The following is a 21,392-nucleotide window of genomic DNA, read 5'->3' as shown; positions in this document are numbered from 1 at the left end:
ATTTGCCTTTAATGCTCTATTTGATAGAATGGTCATTCAAAATTTAATAAGTAGGCAAATGAGTGGAACTTCAGGCCAATCTTGTATCCATCTTTGTCCCTAATATAACTTCTTCTCTTATGTCCTCTTATGTCATCAGTGCAAAACAAAAGATGAGACTACATTCTTGTTTTCCTAACCTCTTTCTGTCCTTAAAGTTCTAGTTTTGGCATGTCTATGAACAAGAGTTATCATCATAAACAGTCTTACATAGCCAATTCATAGCATCTTATCAACTTCTCAAGTGAATAACTTGACAAACTTCACACAACTAGTAAATATTTCTTAATGGGTCTTACTACCATTGCTTGCTTTATACTATTATTGTCAGACAGTTCAACCAATCATTGAAGCATAACTCTTAACTTTCATGAGGGTGGCCATGTTGGACAGACAAGAGATGAGATACAGTATTAACTCAAAATGTTGTTCATCCTTTTGTTGATACCTCAATGACAATGAAAGATTAACTTTTTTAAATTTATAATACCCAAACTCATTTGCATATGTCTGACACTCATATATTATAAGCAATCAATGATAATAGATAAAACTGATTGTATTAAAACTTCATATAAGAGGTTGTACATGAAACAACAGTGAGTTTATCAATTTGAAATATAAATGAAATACACTGTACATGAAAAATAACTCAAATTTCCGTTTAGAAACACAGATATGTTAAATGAAATGACATTATCTATAATTATAAAATAAGTCTATAATACGCCGATTATATACAAATATTATTCAATTAAAATTTACAATGGTAAAGTACACAATAGATATGCAGCAGTGAAATGCATAAAATCACAAGGAAAAGGGAAACAGAAATGGTTGGAAAGTGTGTAAATGTACCTCCACAATTTTCAAAATAAAACAAAAATGGCAGTTGTTTTTGTAAGCAAAAATATATGAAATGTTCTCCAGTTTAACAGTCGAGTTCTGCAAGAGGTAGATATTTAGGTATAAGTACGATATTTACCTCAAAGCGTCATATTTTGAGCCATCGGATTTTTTTGCTTCATCAAAATGAAGTATTGTAAGGTTTGATGTGTTCAAGTCAGGCTTTGTCATATGTTTGAACTTACATTACAGAGTGATTTTGCTTGAAATCCAGACAGTATATACTTTGCCTGTTACCAGAGAAAGAAATATATCAGAACAAATCACTGCTGTATTTCTATAAAATGCAATACAACACTGATTTGTTCTGATATATTCCTTTCTCTGGTAGCCTAACCTAAACACATCAAAACCTTACAAACTTTACTTTGATGAAGCAAAAAAAATCTGATGGTTCAAAATATGAAGCTCTGAAGTAAATATTGTACTTATACCTAAAATATCTACCTCTTGCAGACAGTTTACTGAGTAAACATACAAGATTTATCTGCATTTACAGAGTGAACAATCATCCATAATAATTACATGGCTTAAAACTAGGCTGTACTTTCAAAAAAAATTCAAATGATTGCTTTCAAATGTAACCTAAAATCTTTCAACTAAACACAACTTCTGATACTTGGGAGTTAACATAAACTTAAGTGATTGCTATCAAATAACTAAAATCATTGAACTACATATAACTTCTGATAGCTGGAATTAACATATATTCAAATTTCTGCTATCAAATAACTACAATAATTTAATTAAACATGACCCTAATAATCGAATTAACATAAATCAAAACTAATTAAAATCTTTGAAATAAATTTCACTTGTGATACTTGAAGTTAACAAATTTAAATGATTGCTACCAATTTAACTAAAATAATTTAAATAAAAATGAAATCTGGTAGCTAAAGACGTTATGACCACGAAAGCTGTAAAACACTTACAATGGCTGAAGTGGATCTTTACCTTAAAGTGTCCTTAACAGATTAAAAAAAATCAGTGGATATTAAATATTTGCAATAATAAAAGAAGAAAAGTAACACTTAAGTAAATATAATTTACTCAGAAAACCAAATCATACTATTGAATTACACATCAATAAATGCAAAGATGAACTTCTCCAAAAGGCCTGCCAGCAGATTTTCTACAAGCACTGTACCCACAGATACATGCTACAAGTTATACCTAACTTATTACCAATTGTGTGTGTATGTTCTTGTATTACATATACTGTGTATAAAACAAGTTTTACCTCTTACACCCAAACATGGAATATCGAAAAATGAAATACTAATCATAGATATGTACGGTGACAACAAGCACCACAAAATCATGGCAAAAAGGGATAGTATTTACACATGTCTGTATCTGGAATTCAAATTAAATAATAAAATAAAACAATTAACCATTGTCTGTCAATGCTCTGAATGGCAAAGTATGCTTAAGAAAAAAATATATGTACAGTATAATACTTAAGAGTTTTAAAGGCTGCAGACACTTGCAGTGCTTACTCCTAATTTGCCTCTCTTGCAATATTAATATCTTAGATGACATTTCCTCTATTCTTATAAAGCAACTCTTACATATCTGGACACTACAAGAGCATATATGAAGCAATATGCTTTAGGAATAAGAAACAGGGGTACCAGAACATTCTTGAAATTATTGTAGTCATAATTTCCTAACACAAGTTAGGCTTAGGGAAAAAAATGTCAATATTATACAAAGTAACTATCAAAATGAGTACAGTAAATACAACTGATCCTTCTTTTAAAGGTTTCTGCACTATAAGTTCACATAACAACCAGGATATTAACACTAAAAATATATTTCACACCAAATAAATGAGAGTAAAAATAAAGAAATTGGACATTCCCAGTTGTGTTGGGATAATTTTCATTAATACACATCTCTTGTGTGCTTCAGCTATTATTACATAAGGGGATCTTTCTAACCTATAACATGATTCTTTGCATACCAAAACAACACTAATTATCTCCAACAGTACTGTAAATTGATCTTTGGAAGCAACATTAATAGTACCTCTGTCTATCTTTACCGCGTCTACCATAGTTGCCATCTGGTTTATAGTTTTGTTGCCTGTCATTTCTTCTGTTCTGGTTATATCTATTTCCTCTGGGACCTGGACGATCAGCCCCCTGTTCTCTGTAGTCCTCTCTGTAGCCCCGGCGGTCTCTGCTGCGGTTGTCACTCGAATCCTGGTGCTCTTGCTCATGCTTATAATCATCATCCTTACTTTCACTCTCCCTTTTGTGTCTGTAGGCCAAGTCTCGTCTCCTACCCTCTGGTTGGCTATTACCGTGCCTCTTATCATCATTCCTGTGACTGTCACTACCGTCATCATCATCGTACCGTTCTCTACTGGTCTGTCTGTATTTTTGTTGCCCCTGTCTTCTCTCCTCACTGTAATTTCTGTTAAGCTGTTCATCGTCCCTTCTCCCTCGTCTAGCATCGTTGTCAAACTCTCTCCTTCCAGGCCTGTTTCTTCCACCAGAATTTTCGTTCTGCTTTCTCTCGTTATCTATTTCATCCCCTAGGCTCCTCCGGTCCCTTCTAGTGTCTTCTCTACCTCTTCTTTCACTCTCACTGCTTTCATCTCTTCTTCCCTTTTTCTTACTTTTTCTATCTCTTGCATCTTCTTCCTCACTGACACTCCTCCTCCTACTGGTTTCTCCTACAAATTCAATCCTGGTATGTTTACATTGTTTCTGCTTCTTTAACAAGGCGGCATTTTTCTTTGAATGTTTCACTTTCTTGGATTTCTTTCTCCTCTTCTCCTTTTCTGAACCTGAAAAATGGTCAAATAAATATAGTTAAATAATGAATACTACCCAGCCCAGACTAACTGTATTTATCACAATCTAGACAAGTCATCCTAAGAGTAATTTTCTGGATGGTTAAGCAGCAAAGTTAACCTTGCTGTCTATGAAATCGGATCTCTCTTAAAATAATTTTAAGGACAGGCCCCTGGAGGTGCCAAACAAAACAAAAAGAAAGCAAGTGAATAAAAGTTCAAAATAATAGATTAACCAGACACAGTCACACCTAATAGACACATGTGGCTGACCTGTAGGGTGTGTTCTTAAGTGAAGAAAGAAATACACAGTTGAAATTGTACAGGGAGCTGGGAAAAGGAAGAGCTATAGAATATGACTGTTAAGAGAAGTTCAGTGACAAGGGAAAAGAAAACAAAAACTGACACAGAAAAAAGGAGAATAGCATCGCAGCTTGGGGCCAAAGAATCTCAGCAAAAAACCATTAACACTAACACTATGTATTGTGCTTTATGGAAGACACTGTTGGTATTATCATGTATGGTACTTCAACCAGGCAACTTAGTCAGCATTTTGACTTGGATTACAGTGGACAAAAGCTAGGGAAGGAAGCCATGTCAGGCTTCATAAACAAGGCACAGGAGATTCATAAGAGGTTAAGGGGAACAGAACAGGACTCCACTAGCAAACAGTGAAATTAACTTTTCTGTTATCAAGCATTATTGGATTGACTACTACAAATTTTGAGGAATACAAAACATATAGATTGAAGTTTATATGCTACACTGGAATGAAACGGAATATGTATAAAATCTGGGCACTGTGACCTATGAAGACATGGAGCACTGAAAGAAAAATTGAGTAAACAGGTTTTACAGGAGTAACAGAAGGAAAACTACACAGTTGCACTTTGAAAAAATCATTAGGAGAAGGCTGAGGAAAGTCAGGCGGTAGAAAGAGATTATGAACGGAGGTACAGTAAGAACGAAAGAGGTTGCAGCTAGGGAGTATAGGGATGCTGCAAAAAACCTCCAGTAATGCCTAAAGTGCACCTCATGAGGTGCAGTGATGGTATTAACCCCCCAGGGGTATATACTATATTGTACAGTGGTACCTCGAGATACAAAATTAATCCGTTCCGAGGCGGCCTTCGTATCATGAGCTTTTCATATCTTGGACCGCATTTTACATGTAAAATGGCTAATCTGTTCCAAGCCCTCCAAAAACACCCCAGTAAATTTCATAATAAAGCTAAATTGACCTATAAACAATGAAATACTACAACAATTTGGACCATTCAAAACCTAACTTAATACGTACTGCTAATATACCTGTAAATAAAGTGTACTAGTGTACATTTTATACAAGAAATACTGTACGTATATGTACGTATGTAGTAAAAGTGGAAGATGACAATTTGTCCAAAATTGCATTTTTCCTAACTATACAAACCTGAGGTCCTTTTACAATAGGAAGGTACTAGCGGCAGCTGGATAGGTCGTAAGCTTTCGAACAAGGGGTTCGGTAGTTAACTGCTTGTCCGACAGGCGCGCGCGCGCGACTGGGAGGTAAACAAATCACTTTTGCTTTTGGCCCAAGCAAAAACTGCAGAGTGAGGGGTGGCACGAGGTGGGACTATGTGTAAAAGGACCTCAGGTTTGTATAGTTAGGAAAAATGCAATTTTGGACAAATTGTCATTTGTTCCGACACGGCATACAAACCTTCGGTCCTTTTACAATAGGAAGACTCACTTCTTGGTGGGAGGAATCTGAGTCTTTTGTGAACAGACTGGTGTTTGCCCAACCTTGGAAACCTCCCTGGTCGAGTCTTTTGTGAACAGACTGGTGTTCGCCCAACCTTGGAAGCCTCCCTGGTCGTAAGAGCGAGGGAGGGATCCAAGCCTCTGTCCGATTGATCGGGGTGTGCACCGCAGGATCAATGGTCAGACCTCTGGACCGAGTACTAAGAGAGAGGCAAGCGTATCTCTTCGTACCAGCAATGTAAGAACTTGTTCCTGTACAGGAGCAAATATAAAGTCATGGGTTTGTCTCTTGTAGGCATCCACTTCCCCCCCCTTGTAGGAGGAAGTGGTGGATATTCTGCTCCTATCCCTAGTGAAAGGGATAGGATGGGGCTCTGTCATATAGCTCACCTGCATCTCGTCCTCATCCAGCGTAGTGACGACCGTGGCCCTCTGCCCACAGGTAGAGGAGGAGGAAAAGATGGTATTGAACTGCCTGATAGCAGCTCAGTATCAGCAGGGACAGCCAGCGCAGTAGTGGCAGGGACAGCCAGCGCAGCAACGGCAGGGACAGCCAGCGCAGCAACTGCATGGACAGTCAGTACAGAATCGGCAGGTACGGCAGGCAGCACCGGAAACACAGGAGGTGGAGCAGCAGCCAGCAACATCCTGGTACCGGCGGTAGGTCCAGGGGCGAGCTCTAGGGCAGCGGAAGTGTGGTCGCGGCAGCGCGGCAACCACGAGCGGCGGCGGCACGCCCCCCTCTCGGTACGGCGAACGGCACTTCACAGCGGCTGTAGGCAAGACTGTTACCACGTGAGGCGAGTACACCAGGTGAGGAGGGACGTCGTCACCTGGAGTCGATATCGTTGTCGTGGTCACCACTCCATGGGTGACCGCAGCAGGCCCAGACATAGAACCGCCGCCCCTGGACACTAGGCACGCCCTGCAAATCGAAGGACGCCCATACCTCACCAAGGTCCACCCTCGTGGCAATAGCACCTGCGGAAATAACAGTAGTAGTGATTAGTGGGGGGGGAAGTCCCCTCGCGCGGGGGGTTGAGCCCCACACCGAACGAGCGGAAGACCCCGAATACAATTGTACATCGGGCACCGAGCGCCCTCCCCCGCGCTCGACGGATCGGGCGAGGAGAAGAACCCAGATAACCTCCCCCCCGAAGGGGAAGGGCCATCTGTGGGAGCTGAGCGGGGGGGGGGGGGGGGGGGGGGGGGGTTCTCGTTCCCCACCCCCGCACAGCACCCATGTACCCAACAATAATAATAAGAGCCCGAGAGCAATCGTGCCCTCGGCACCGAATGCAAGGGCATAAGGATCAATTCCCTGACTGAGCGGAACTTGAACCAAAATAAATATTGATGCAATCAATAATAAAAGGAATAACATGAAAAAGAATCTTGCATTACGATTCACTTCACAATGAATAAGGGCTCGGAGCGAGCGCATTTGCGCCCTCGGTACCGAGCGCAAGGGTAAAAGGATCCATTCCCGATTATGAACGGAAACCTTGATCCATAATGAATTGATGCAATCAAAATATATATGAAAAATGAAAAAGAATACTGCGCTTGCGATTTCACTTCATACAAAATAAAAAGGGGAAGGATCAATTCCCGGGAAATAGCGGAAACATTGATCCAAGTAAATAATGCAATCTCAATAAATATGAAAATGAAAAAGAACTGCACTTGCGATTTCACTTCATTCAAATAAAAAGGGGAAAGGATCAATTTCCGGGTAAGAGCGGAAACTGATCCAAAATGAGTATTGCTACAATCAAAATAATATATGAAAATGAAAAAGAATACTGTACTTGCGATTCCACTTCCATACAGAATAAGTTTTCGTGCCGAGCGCATTCGCTCGGCAACGAGCATACAGGTCAAAAAAATATAAATGAAAAGGGCACTTACTTACGATTTTCATCTACACATTTCCAACCAAAATATAAGCTCGGAGCGAGCGCTCTCCCGCCCTCGGCACCGAGCATACACAATACGAGGATCATCCTGGGAAAAATGAATTCCCGCACTTACGCCCTTCAGTCCCGGCACTCGGGTAATCGGAGGGCGTGGAGAAACCAAGATCCTTTAATTCACAATTGAATTCAATGGAAATAAATATGAAATGATTGTACTTACAATTCAGTTTCACTAGATAAATAGAAAAAGAAAAACATAACCATGCGAAAGCAACGACGATGAAGCGGGCAGAGAGCGATGATACACGTCTACACGCCAGCAGGCCGAAAGCAAAAGTGGAGACTCCATAATTGATCAGATTAATTCTCAAAAACAAAATGATGAAAAAAAGGGAATGATTGTACTTACAATGTTCACTCAAACACAAACACAACCATACAACCAAGGGAAAGCAAACGACGAGAAGCGGGCAGAGAGCGTAGAACACACACGTCCACTCGCTGTGAGGCCGAAAGCAAAAGTGATTTGTTTACCTCCCAGTCGCGCGCGCGCGCCTGTCGGACAAGCAGTTAACTACCGAACCCCTTGTTCGAAAGCTTACGACCTATCCAGCTGCCGCTAGTACCTTCCTATTGTAAAAGGACCGAAGGTTTGTATGCCGTGTCGGAACAACTTACCTTTCAAGTGAGGCTATCTCCAAAAGTGGGGACAGAGGAGGACAAACGGCAGATACATACGTATACTTAACTTTACGAAACACACAAAAAATGTAAGGAAAACATAAACTAAACTTTACGAAACACATTAACAAAACTGTAACACTTAACTTTACAAAAAACTTTAAATTAAAATTTTTTTTCTTTTTTTGATGTTTACATATTTTTTTACTTTTTATACTTTATCTTTTATTTTTTCTTTTAATTTCAACTTCTTCACCACTTTCAACTTTCTGTTTTTTAGTACTATCACTTGGTTCTTCCTTTTTGCTTACTACTCGTACTAAAGACCTCTTTAAAAAATAACTATCCAAGGAAGATTGCTTCTGCCTACTTTTGACAATGTTCCTGAAACAACTCAGGCAAACGTCATCAAATTGTGCATGCATACGACCTGTGTAAGCCTTTTCGGGGTGTCTCTTTTCTATGAATGATTGCACCTTATGAAAAGCAGCTAGAGCATCCTTAATTTCTGCCGTTGTCATAGGGTCGTCCTCCTCCTCCTCGCCGCTGCTAGAGCACTCCTCTGCTAGAGAACTCCTCTTGAACGACGTTATGTTGCATGGCCTCCAACTCCTTCAGGTCATCCGTCTAAGCTCCTCTTGGTGCTCCTCGAGAAGGTCGTTGATGTCGTCCTCGTCGACGACCAGCCCCATGCACTTGCCGAGTGCAACGATCTCGTCAAGATCTGGTTCCAAAACAGTTTCAGGATCATCAACTGTTTCTGAATCTGCAGCACCAGCTTTGCCCACGTCGAATCCCTCGAAGTCTCTGGCGGATACGGCATCAGGCCAGAGTTTCCTCCACGAGGAATTCAAGGTTCGCCTCAAAACCTCCTGCCAAGCTTGGTCGATGAGTCGGATGCATATTACGATATCAAAATGCTCCTTCCAAAATTCACGCAAGGTGAGGTTAAAATTCACACAAGGTGATGTTTGTGGTATCGGTGATGTCGAAACATCTCTTGAAATGATGTTTCGTATACAGGTTCTTGAAGTTCGATATCACTTGCTGGTCCATGGGCTGGAGGAGAGGGGTGGTGTTAGGCGGAAGATAAAGAACCTTGATGAAGGAATACTCCGCTAGGATATCTTCCTCGAGGCCAGGAGGGTGAGCAGGGGCATTGTCCAACACCAGCAGGCATTTCAGAGGGAGGCGCTTCTCTTCCAAGTATTTCTTCACTGTAGGGCCGAAACAGATTTACACACTCGGTGAACAAAAGCCTCGTTACCCAGGCTTTCGCATTAGCCCTCCATATCACTGGAAGCTTCTCTTTAAGCATTTTGTGGGCCTTGAAGGCTTGAGGAGTCTCGGAATGATAGACAAGTAGAGGCTTCACCTTGCAATCCCCACTGGCGTTGGAAAAAAGTGCGAGCGTAAGCCTGTCTTTCATAGGCTTATGCCTGGGTAGCTTCTTCTCTTCCTGCGTGATGTACGTCCCACGAGGCATTTTTTTCCCAAAAAAGGCCAGTCTCATCACAGTTGAAGACTTGCTGAGAACTGTAGCCTTCGTTGAGAGTCATCTTGTCAAACGTCTTTTTAAATTCTTCGGCCGCTTTTGTGTCCGAGCTGGCAGCCTCCCCATGCTGCACCACCGAATGGATACCAGTCCGTTTACGGAATTTCTCGAACCACCCATGCGAAGCCTTGAAGTCTGGGGTTGGCGATGATGTCCCTTCTCCTCCGTTGTCTTTGGCCTGGGCAATCAAATCGCCGAAAATAGCGCTGGCCTTGTGGCAGATTGCCGTCTCCGTTATCGTATCGCCAGCGATTTCTTTGTCTTTTATCCAGACAAGAAGGAGCCTTTCCATTTCATCGTGCACGTGGGTCCTCTTGCTGGACAAAATAGTGACACCCTTGGAAGGTGTAGCTGCTTTGATGACATCCTTCTCCTTAAGGATGGTGCCTATTGTCGACAGATTTCGGCCATATTCCTTGGCGATCACACTCAATCGCATACCAGCTTCATACTTCTTGATAATCTCCATCTTCATCTCCAAAGAGAGCATCCTCTTCTTTCCGTGAATTTCAACTTTCTTGGGACCCATGACTACGTATATACTGTACGTAATTATGTTATGTAGTACGTATACGTATGTAGTAAAATTCTCACACAACACGATAAAGTACAGTGGTCCCCCCCGTATTCGCGGGGGATGCGTACCAGACCCCCCCGCGAATAGTTAGAATCCGCGAATGTTTGGAACCCCTATAAAAATGCTAAAAACAGCCTATTTTGTTAGTTAAAACTTAAGAAAAACCACTAAAAATTTTCATACTTGGTTTTTTTAATAGTTTTATCACAAAAAGTGCATTTTATGATGAAATTGATAACAAAAACCAGGAATTTGTGGATATTTCTCATAGAAAAATACCGCGAATGCGCGAATAATGCAGGGAAACGTTCCCGAGAGAAATCCGCGAATGTGTGAGTCCGCGAATCCGGAGAACGCGAATACGGGGGGTCCACTGTATACTACAACAAAATCACTAACGAATTTACGTTAATAAACGAAATCGTTAGAACAAACAAATGCCACGTGCTTACGATACCGATGATGCCGTGCAATGGCCAAAGAAGCACGCCGCTACGTAGATGCATCATGGGATGGATGCTGACCAATAGGAGAGAAGGATCTCATGGCGGTGACTACCATCAGGAACCAATGGGAGAGCGGGAGGATGGTGGCGAGTCTACTCAGCTGGCGGCGCGCGAGTTTCAAAATTGTTATCGGTGGTCTGGGCGAATCTCGGACTTTACAGCAACAACCTTTCGTATCTTGAACAATTTACGTATGTAGAGCCGTAAAATTTGTCGTATTTGCTTTCGTATCTCGAGTTTTTCGTAAGTTGAGCCTTTCGTATCTCGAGGTACCACTGTACAATGCCTTCACTGAAGAAACAAATTCACTAACCAGATGAATCTTCCGAAGAGGAGTCGGAGCTATCATCGCTGCTGCTTGAGCTTGAATCGTCACTGCTGCTGCTGCTGCTGCTAGTACTGCTACTACTTTCACTGCTGCTGTCACTGCTGCTGTCACTGCTGCTATCACTGTCGCAGCTGTCTTGGGTTAACTGCTGTTGCACGGGAGCGACGACTGCCGTTGGTTTGGGCTGAAATGGAGGAGTTTCTTTATTAATAAAAAATTTTTTTACAAATGAAAAAGTGTTGAATAACTTTAGATATTGTTAAACCCTCAAGTTATTAAATTACATTTCTAAGATACGGCAAACTTCTTTCAATACAAACCATCTAATTAAGAGATGCCTAATATGTGTGAAATAAACCACAGATGTAAAAATTAAGATTAAAATATCATCAGTTTGTGTCAATGCAACCCTGTATTCCAAGAAATCAAACTCGCCCATTAAATTTAAGTCTGAATTGAGAAAAAGTTCCTAAAAGGAAAGAGGTCATTAAATGAAACAATCTATAATGAGGCAACTACAAGAAAAATGTTATTGTTATAATACAATTAAGTTTCTTCATACTTACCTGGCAGATATATATATACTAGCTGTATTCTCTGAAGTCCGACAGAATTTCAAAACTCGCGGCACAAGAAGTGGGCGGCCAGGTGGTAGTACCCATTCCCGCCGCTGGGAGGCGGATATCAGGAACCATTCCCATTTTCTATTCATATTTTCTAGTGCCACTGTCTCCTGAGGGGAGGTGGGTGGGCACTTAATTATATATATCTGCCAGGTAAGTATGAACAAACTTAATTGTATTATAACAATAACATTTTGTTCATGAAACTTACCTGTCAGATACATATATAGCTGAATCCCACCTTCGGATGGTGGGAAGAGACAGAATAGGATTTTAGGAAACAAAATTAAGTAGATGATAGCCATCTTGGTTCCTCACCTGTTAGCATAGCTGACTTCGTGATTACTGTCACCTAAGCCTGCTTCTGCTTAACCAGAGTTGCCAGCGAGGTAGAGACCTGTACTGCTGGTGCGCTCCGGATGATCTGTCAACGGGGGCGTACCCACAACGTGACTAGACCATAGTACCATACATATGAGGGCTATGAAGCAACTGACCACCACCTGACCAACTAAACAAAACCCCATTTAAGCTAAACTAACGAATGGAAGATCTCCTCTGAAGATCTAACCAACAACCAAAAAACGCAAATAAAAACTAAACCTAACTTTTAGCTAGGGGATAGGATAAGAGCTACTTCCAGCCCCCAAAACTGTGTCTGCAGAAATGTATGGCCCTAGAGAACAGCAGTTCTCGTATATCGTTCTCACATCTCTCAAATAGTGTGAGGCGAATACTGAATTGCTCCTCCAAAAGGTGGAATCAAGAATGTCCTTGATTGACATATTCTTTTGGAAGGCAAGCGAGGTTGCAACAGCTCTGACTTCATGAGCGTTCACTCGCAGGAGGCTCAAATCAGTCTTCTGGCAAGATGAATGAGCTTCCTTGATAATGTCCCTTAGAAAGAAAGCCAAAGCATTCTTTGATAAAGGTAAATCCGGTCTCTTCACTGAGCACCACAAATTACCTGAGGGACCTCGTACCTCCTTCGTTTTTTGTACATAAATTTGAGAGCCCTGACAGGGCACAGGACTCTCTCTGGTTCTCGACCTACTAAGTTCGTCATTCCCTTTATTTCGAAGCTCTTGGGCCAAGGGTTAGACGGGTTCCCATTCTTGGCCAAGAACGTGGGACTCAAAGAGCAGACAGCGTTATCACCTTTGAAGCCCACATGTTCACTAAAGGCTTGAATTTCGCTAACTCTCTTCGCCGTCGCCAGAGCAGTTAGGAAAAGAGCCTTTCTCGTCAAGTTCCTAAGAGACGCTGCGTGGAGAGGCTCGAAAGGACTTGACATCAAATGCCTTAGAACAACATCTAAGTTCCAGGAAGGAGGCCTCGCCTAAGGTATCTTCGATGTTTCAAACGATCTCAAGAGATCGTGAAGATCTCTGTTGTCAGCAAGATCTAGGCCTCTGTGCCGAAAGACTGCTGACAGCATGCTTCTATATCCCTTAATGGTTGGGACTGCTAACCTCTGCACATTCCTCAAGTACAGAAGAAAGTCGGCTATTTGGCTCACAGAGGTCGTGGAAGAGGAAATTCCCTCCCTTCTACACCCTGCCCTGAAGGAAGCCCACTTCGACTGGTTAACTGCACGCGATGAAGCCCTCCTTGCGTTGGCGATCGCTTTCGATACTGATTTAGAAAAACCTCTCGCTCTGGCCAACTTTTCGATAGTCTGAACACAGTCAGACACAGAGCGGAGAGGTTTTTGTGATACCTTTCGAAGTGGGGCTGTTTGAGTAGATCTTTCCTCCAGGGCAGAGTCCTTGGGAAGTCTACAAGGAAAGACATTACCTCCGTGAACCAATCTCTCGCAGGCCACATCAGGGCGATTAGAGTCAACCTCGTCCCCTCTGATGCCGCAAACTTCCTTATGACTTCCCCCATGATCTTGAACGGTGGGAAGGCATACAGATCCAAGCCTGTCCAGTCCCAGAGAAGGGCGTCTACAGCGACCGCTCCTGGATCCAGAACAGGGGAGCAATAAAGAGGAAGCCTCTTCGTCCTTGACGTCGCAAAGAGGTCCACCAGAGGACGTCCCCATAACTTCCACAGCTCCCGACAAACGTCCTGATGCAGAGTCCATTCTGTCGGCAGGAGCTGATCCTGTCGACTGAGAGGGTCTGCTCTGACGTTCTGGACTCCTGAGATGAACCTCGTAAGGATCTTTATTTGCCTTGCTTGCGCCCACAGCAGAATCTCTCTCGCTAGGCAAAACAGGGGTCGGGAGTGTGTACCTCCCTGTTTCCTTAAGTAGGCCAGGGCTGTGGTGTTGTCCGAGTTGACCTGGACAACTTTGCATGCAGCCTTCTCTTCGAAGAACTGTAGCGCTAGGAAAATCGCTGCTAGTTCTTTTAGATTTATGTGCCAGGACACCTGTTCCCCCCTCCTAGTGTTGCTCCCCAGCCCGAAATGGACCCGTCGGAAAACAACACTAGGTCGGGGCTCTGAAGTTTTAGAGATAAACCCTCTCGAAACTTCCCGGGATCGAGCCACCATCTCAAATGGCTCTATACCGACTCGGAGATCTTTAAGGTCGCATCTAGATCTTGTTTGACCCTCCATTCTTCTGCTAGGAAAAACTGGAGAGGCCTGAGGTGCAGTCTCCCCAGGGAAACAAACTTTTCCAGCGAGGAAATGGTTCCCAGCAGACTCATCCATTCCCTCGCCGAGCAAGTTTCCTTCCCTAGGAAGGTTGAAACTTTCTCTAAGCCTTGCCGCTGACGTTCCTGGGACGGAAAAGCTCGAAAAGCCACTGAATCCATCTGAATCCCAAGATACACGATGGACTGTTTCGGGATCAGATGGGACTTTTCGAGGTTGACCAGAAGTCCCAGGGACTTTGCCAAGGCTAACGTTAACTGAAGGTCCTTCAGACACCTCTCTTCTGAAGACGCTCTGATGAGCCAATCGTCGAGGTAGGGAGAGATCCTTATTCCTGAAGAATGTAACCATCTCGCTACATTCTTCATTAGAACAGTAAACACCATCGGAGCCGTGCTTAATCCGAAACAAAGAGCTCTGAATTGCCAGACTTTGCCTCTTAGAACAAATCTTAGATACTTTCTTGAGAGAGGGTGGATCAGAACGTGAAAGTATGCGTCCTGCAGGTCCAAGGACACCATCCAGTCGCCCGGTCTAAAGGCTCCTAGAACTGACTGAGGCGTTTCCATCTTGAATTTTTTCTTTTCTATGAAAAGATTCAGCCTGCTTACGTCTAGGACTGGACGCCAACCCGTCAACTGCTTTGGTACCAGGAAAAGCCTGTTGTAAAATCCTGGTGACCCCAGGTCTACGACCTGTTCCACCGCTCTTTTTTCGACCATTTGGTCTAGAAGGTCGAATAGTATCCGCTGTTTCTCCCGTTGGTACAAAGGAGAAAGATCTCTGGGAGTTGTGCATAGAGGAGGAGGTACCATAAAGGGAATCTTGTACCCCTGTTCTACTATCTTGAGGGACCAAAAGTCCGTACCCCTCTCTCTCCATGCTCCCGCAAAGTACTTCAGTCTGGCTCCAACTGGTGTCTGAAGGACATAGTTCTCACTTCTTTCCTCTCGGTCTGAAAGAAGCTTTTCCTCTTGAAAGTACTCTCCCTCGAGGAGCTGATCTCGAGGGAGGAGCCCCACGAAAGGGCCTCAGCTTCTTCGGAACTCGTCCAAAAGAAGACGTCGTAGGGACTGCGGGACGTCTGGAGGACTGGGCTAAGAGGTCCTGTGTAGCTTTTTCTTGCAAACTAACAGCCAGGTCCTTAACCAAAGTCTGGGGGAAAAGATGGTTTGAAAGAGGTGCAAAGAGAAGCTCTGCCCTTTGAGAAGGAGAAACTGACTTCGCAGTAAAATTACAGAAAAGAGCTCTCTTCTTTAGTAGGCCCGTACCGAAGTGCGACGCCAACTCTTCCGAACCATCTCTGACGGCCTTGTCCATGCATGCTAATACACTGGACAGCTCCCCCAGACTGATAGAGTCCGGACTCCTAGATTGAACATCTAGGACTCCCAAGCACCAGTCCAAAAAGTTGAAGACTTCCAGAGTCCTCAAAAGTCCTTTCAGGTGATGATCAATCTCCGTAGGTGTCCACGAAATCTTCGCTGAAGAAAGTAGGGACCTCCTCTGAGCGTCGACCAGACTTGCAAAATCACCTTGCGCTGATGAAGGGATCCTCACACCCACTTCTTCTCTAGTCTCATACCAAACTCCCCCTTTTCCACTGAGTCTCGAGGGAGGAAGGGCGAAAGTCGACTTGCCCTGATCCTTCCTACCTTCCATCCAATCCTGGAGCTTCTTGAAAGCCCTCTTAGTGGAAAGCGAAGTCTTCATTTCTACGAACTCCGGAGCTTTACTGGCTTTTGATGAAGCAAACTGAGAAGGGGGAGACCGAGGAGCTGAAGGCTGAAACTTGTCTCCAAACGACGAGCGTAAAAGTCGAACAAGAACTTTGTAGTCTGATACAGACGAAGCAGACGGCTGATCCTCCTCAACCGAGTCCGCAGGACTACTCAATTCTCCCTCTTCCCTGAGAGGAACTGGTGACTGCACAGCAGGAGGGGGCATAAGACCAACAGGTCTGATCTTCAAAAGAGACCTCTGAAGTTTGGACGAAGAAGCCTCCTCATCCAGACGGACCTTTGTCGTTCGTTGTGACGTGAAACTAGACGATCGTCTTGAAAGCGTCGAGCGTCTTGAGAGGTGTCTTGACCAGCCTTAATTCGCCGAGCTTCTCGCAAAGCGTCCTGCCGAACTTCTACCGAAGCGTCCTTGCTAGCGCTTAAAGAAGCGCCCTTACGCGCCTTTACAAAAGCGTCCTTACTAGCGCGTACAAAAGCGTCCCTCCGAGAGTCAACAAAAGCGTCCTTACGAGCGCTTGCAAAAGCATCTTTACGAGCTCTTAAAGCGTCCTGCTGAGCGCTCTCAAAAGCCTCTTCACGAACGTTTGCAAAAGCGTCCCTCCGAGCGTCAACAGAAACGTCCTGACGAGCGTCCTCAAAAACGTCCTGCCGAGCGTCCTCATAGGCGTCCTGAAAAGCGTCTCGCCGAGCGTCCTCAAAAGCGTCCTGCTGAGCATCCTCCAAAGCGTCCTGACGAGCGTCCTGCGCAAGACGTCTAGAGGGAAAACCACCCTCTCGCTTACGCGCCTTCTTACTCGCAGTCTGAGAGCGAAGGGGTAACGATCTAAAAGCAGGAGGTGAAAGAGACAAACGAGGAGACGGAGAAGGGGACTGCTTAGATCTCTTAACAGGCAGTCTGATGTCCTTCCTACGGTGAGGCTCGACAGCTTTCTTAGCTATCAAAGAAGCCAACTGGTCCTGAAGGGACACGAGAATATTCTTCGTAGGAGAAGAATCCAAAGCAGGTGAAGGGCTGATCCTGCGAGAAGACGAGGGGCGAGGGGACGCCTCCTTCCTTCTCACAGGTACAGCTAACTGCCTCTCCTGAGAGCGACTGGGGCGCTCCCTAGCGTCATCCTCCGATGACGTCCTATATCTCTTCTGCGGCGGAAAAGCGTCATACGACGCCGGCGACGACCGCAAAGTAACTGGCGAGAGAGGACGTGAAGTGTCCTCACTTCTAAAGGTCCTTTTCAATGGACGCGAGTCTCTCCGAGCGCTCCACGCCTTGCGCGGGGAGGGCGCCTCGGAGGACGAAAAACAGTCCTTGAGGATGCGAGCCTGAGCACGCTCCTTGGCAGCCTGGGAATTTGCAACAGGATCTGCCGAAGGGACGCCAGATCGGTGGGTAGCCCCCGTAACCCTCTTGCGGCTTTTGACATGCCCACTCCCTGAGTCCTGGGAGTCCGACAGCGGTCTAGGCCTAGAGGCATTACGGGGCCGATCTGACGCCCCCTCCACAACACTAGGGGCACAATCACTAAACTTCACAGCGCCGGTTTCTAAGGCTAACACTTTGGATTCCAGAGATCGCAAAGAATCCAAAATAAGAGAAAGGGCATTACCTTCTCCAGACACAATTTCAGGGCCCGAAGGCAACATCACAGGGTTAGGAGATACAAAATCTACTGGGGTTATTGAAGGTGGAATATTACTTCCCTTACCTTTACTGGAACCGCTCCTAGAGGAAGACCTCCTGATCCTATCACGTTCCAATTTCCGTAGATAGGAATCATACATCTTCATCCATCATCGGTCAAACATTCGCACTCCTTACACCGATCATCTATTAAGCACACATGCCCCCTACACCCCGTACATACAGTGTGGGGATCTACCGATGATTTCGGTAGCCTCACCTTACAATCACTCTTCACACACACCCTGAAACTCACTGAACTTGATCCAGACATCACGTTCAAAGAAAAGCCAATCCAAAATAAAAAAACAGTCCACTGTTGTGCGTGCCTAGCCACCAATCCAGAATCAAAACCAAAAGACAATCCAGATACTTAAGTGACCCAAAAGTTTTCAATCAAAGGCGGAGGTACTGCAAACAGTTGTTTACAGCACCGGCGACAGAAAAAATATGAATAGAAAATGGGAATGGTTCCTGATATCCGCTCCAGCGGCGGGAATGGGTACTACCACCTGGCCGCCCATTGCGTGTGCCGCGAGTTTTGAAATTCTGTCGGACTTCAGAGAATACAGCTATATATATATACAGGCGGTCCCGGGTTACGACGGTTTTCCGGCTTACGACGTTCCGAGGTTACGACGCTTTTTCTTAAACTATTCAATGGAAAAATCCGTCCTGGGTTACGACGTTTGTTCCGAGGTTACGGCGCTGATGCTTCCGACGCTCCGAGTTAACGACGCTTTTAAAAAACGCATACTATGATAAAAATCCTTTATAGTTTAGCACAGTATATTAATAAAAATAAGTTTCTGGTTAGATTAAAACAAAAATTTTGAGGTTATGATGATTTTCGACACTTTTTATGTCGTATTTTTCTATGTTTTTTAGTGACGCCTCATATGCGGAACTAGTTTCCGAGCGAATGAATACATACTAGCTTGCGGTGCGCAAAGTTTACATATAACAGTCCAAAAGCGCAAATAATGAAAAAATCATTGCTTGTTTCCGGTAATAATAACAAAACGAAGTTTCTGGTTAGATTACAACGCAAATTCCAAGTATCCAAAGAGAGACATTATCCAGTAATTTGATCAGAGAGAGAGAGAGAGAGAGAGAGAGAGAGAGTAGAGAGAGAGACGAGAGAGAGAGAGAGAGAGAGAGGCGTCTTCCGACGCTCCGAGTTAAGGACAGAGAAGTGTTCGTTTCATTAAACGGCCTCTGACTCATGCCAGTAAATGTTTTGTTGATACTAATAATATAAGCCTATTTAAAGATACGTTTACTTTAATTAGTCTATATGATACGTAAATAGTAATCAACTGTTCTTGTAGCCCTCAAGATTTGGCAAAAATCGAAGTATCCAAAGAGAGACATTATCCAGTAACTGGAACCTTGACATACGAATTTAATTTGTTCCGTTACCACGTCGTCGTATATCAAATCAGTTGTATCTCAAAGCATTTTTTCCCATTAAAAATAATGTAATATGTATTAATCCGTTCTAGCACTATGAAACCACACCTAAACACAGCTAAATTACATATAATATACACAATTTATACACAAATAAACGAGTAATAACACACACAATGATAAAATAACATAGCAATGTGATAAATGATAATAAATGTTAATAAAATCAATTAAAAAAAAGAAAGGAATTTTACTTACCACAACGAAAGATGACGTGAGGCAGCAGGGGGAGGAGGTAGGGAAGGGTGCAGGGAACGATTTGTTCTCTTTTTATTTACGTATGTCGACTAATAACTACGTAATAAACACAAATGAAATAACATTGCTAAACTAATTTTTATTTATTTTTTTTAATCAGTTCGTAGTTTAGAAATAATGGTGATGCCTTTGGAAGGTTTTTATAGCTTCCTTCTACTTGATGATTGTGGATATTGTAGAAGGATTTCGACCATACTCGTTTGCCAAATCGACGATACGAACGCCACGTTCATGCTTTGCTATAATTTCATGTTTTGCTTCCATCGAAATAATTTTCTTGGGTTTTTTCTTATCACCTGCTTTGTCTTTAGCTTTGAGACCCATGGGTTAATAATAAAATAGACAAAAATAACATGAAAAATAGGCGCAAATACAACGAACTAAACAACGACGTGTTAACATGCAGCACCAACAAACAGACTCAACGCCATTTATCGGTCGCCTATACAACTGACACTCATCGCAAAGTCGTATCTCAAATATTTCATTGTATATCAAAGCTTATATTTTCGCAAATTTTCTGTTGTATCTCAAAACATTCGTATATTAGGGCAATCGTATGTCAAGGTTCCAGTGATTTGATCAGAGAGAGAGAGAGAGAAAGAGAGAGAGAGACGCCTGGGCGGCAACAATGGTCTCGGGGATTGACGTAACGTTTATTTTCTGAACAATAGGACAGGAGAGTGTTCGTTCATTAAACAAACGGCCTCTGACTCATGGCAGGAACTGTTTTGTTGATACTAATATATAAGCCTATTTAAAGATACGTTTACTTTAATTAGTCTATATGATACGTAAATAGTAATCAGCTGTTCTTGTAGCCCTCAAGATTTGGCAAAATCACTCCAGGTTGTACATAAAACTTCAAGAATGTAGTGTCACCAGAGGATTACAATAGTTTTTACCTTCAAGAACCAGCATTCTTTTATGAAAATAACTCCAGGTTGTACATAAAACTACAAGAAACAACATGTAGTGTAACCAAAGGATTACAAGTAAGGTTTTTATAACTTTTTATTAGTTTAAGACATATTTCCAAGCGTCGTTCCGGCTTACGACGATTTTCGGCTTACGACGCGTCTCCAAGAACGGAACCCCCGTCGTAACCCGGGGACTAGCCTGTATAGTATATAATCTGACAGGTAAGTTTCATGAACAAAATACCATGCAAAGAAAAGATAAAACCACATACTTGTAAATCTGGAGTAAGCATTTAACAGAGTACCAAGACAAACTATTATATACCTTGGCATTACAAAGGCACAAGGGCTCTAGCAAAACCAACTGAACTATGTTTTTTACCATACTACAAATAACACAAGATCTAAAGTGAAGACAGTGGTAAGTGTATTGGAAGAATTTGAGGTTATGCTGGTATTCATCAAAGATCAGCATTGAGCCATTTGGTGTTTATCAGAATAACTTAATAAGGGAGGCAGCTACAAGGCAATGCAAATGAGAAAGTCACACAGAGCAGATGACCCCAAGTTAACAGCAAAATGAGAACCAGAAATTTAAAATGTTTATAAAATCAAAGAATAGAATGCAGAAAAGAGGACTGAAAATCAATATAAGCAAGAAGTCGTAAAATGGATGTCTGCACCAACTACTGAACATAACAGGTTGTAGTACAAGAGATGTTTAGGGTTGCTAAACACACTGAGTAAAAATTTTCAATGGTATTAAAACTGATACTGCAAATTTTCAATGGTATTAAAACTGATACTGCAAAAGATAATACAATGAATACATGAAACAAGCAATTCTTCAATCAAATAAATCAATTCTTGCATGTCTGTTCAGCACAGGCCAGAAAATAAAACATGGAGCAACCCTTCCATACAGCATGAATTGGTGCTGAAAATGTAATCCCATATCTGTTGGGTATACCTGCATCTGTACTGTACTCACAGAGCCTGATCTGTCAAAGTAGTAACAAATGGCAATTACA

At 42.9% G+C, this 21,392-nt stretch overlaps 1 protein-coding gene across 3 annotated transcripts in view; it reads right to left on the bottom strand.

The window, feature by feature from the left end:
• Nucleotides 1–639: 639 nt before the first annotated feature.
• Nucleotides 640–21,392, bottom strand: part of LOC135226347 (pre-mRNA-splicing factor CWC22 homolog) — a 79,692-nt gene continuing 58,939 nt past the window's right edge. For all 3 annotated transcript variants that reach the window (XM_064265776.1, XM_064265777.1, XM_064265778.1), the window contains exons 4-5: nt 11,046–11,244; nt 640–3,745 (exon numbers count right to left, since the gene is read on the bottom strand). In XM_064265776.1, the coding sequence (XP_064121846.1) occupies nt 2,970–3,745; nt 11,046–11,244 (975 nt within the window). In that variant the 3' untranslated portion in view covers nt 640–2,969. The remainder of the gene's footprint in view (nt 3,746–11,045; nt 11,245–21,392) is intronic.

The sequence above is a fragment of the Macrobrachium nipponense genome, chromosome 14 (genome assembly GCF_015104395.2).
Source record: "Macrobrachium nipponense isolate FS-2020 chromosome 14, ASM1510439v2, whole genome shotgun sequence".
Classification (NCBI taxonomy): Eukaryota; Metazoa; Arthropoda; class Malacostraca; order Decapoda; family Palaemonidae; genus Macrobrachium; species Macrobrachium nipponense.
This window is presented reverse-complemented; position numbering and strand designations above follow the sequence as displayed.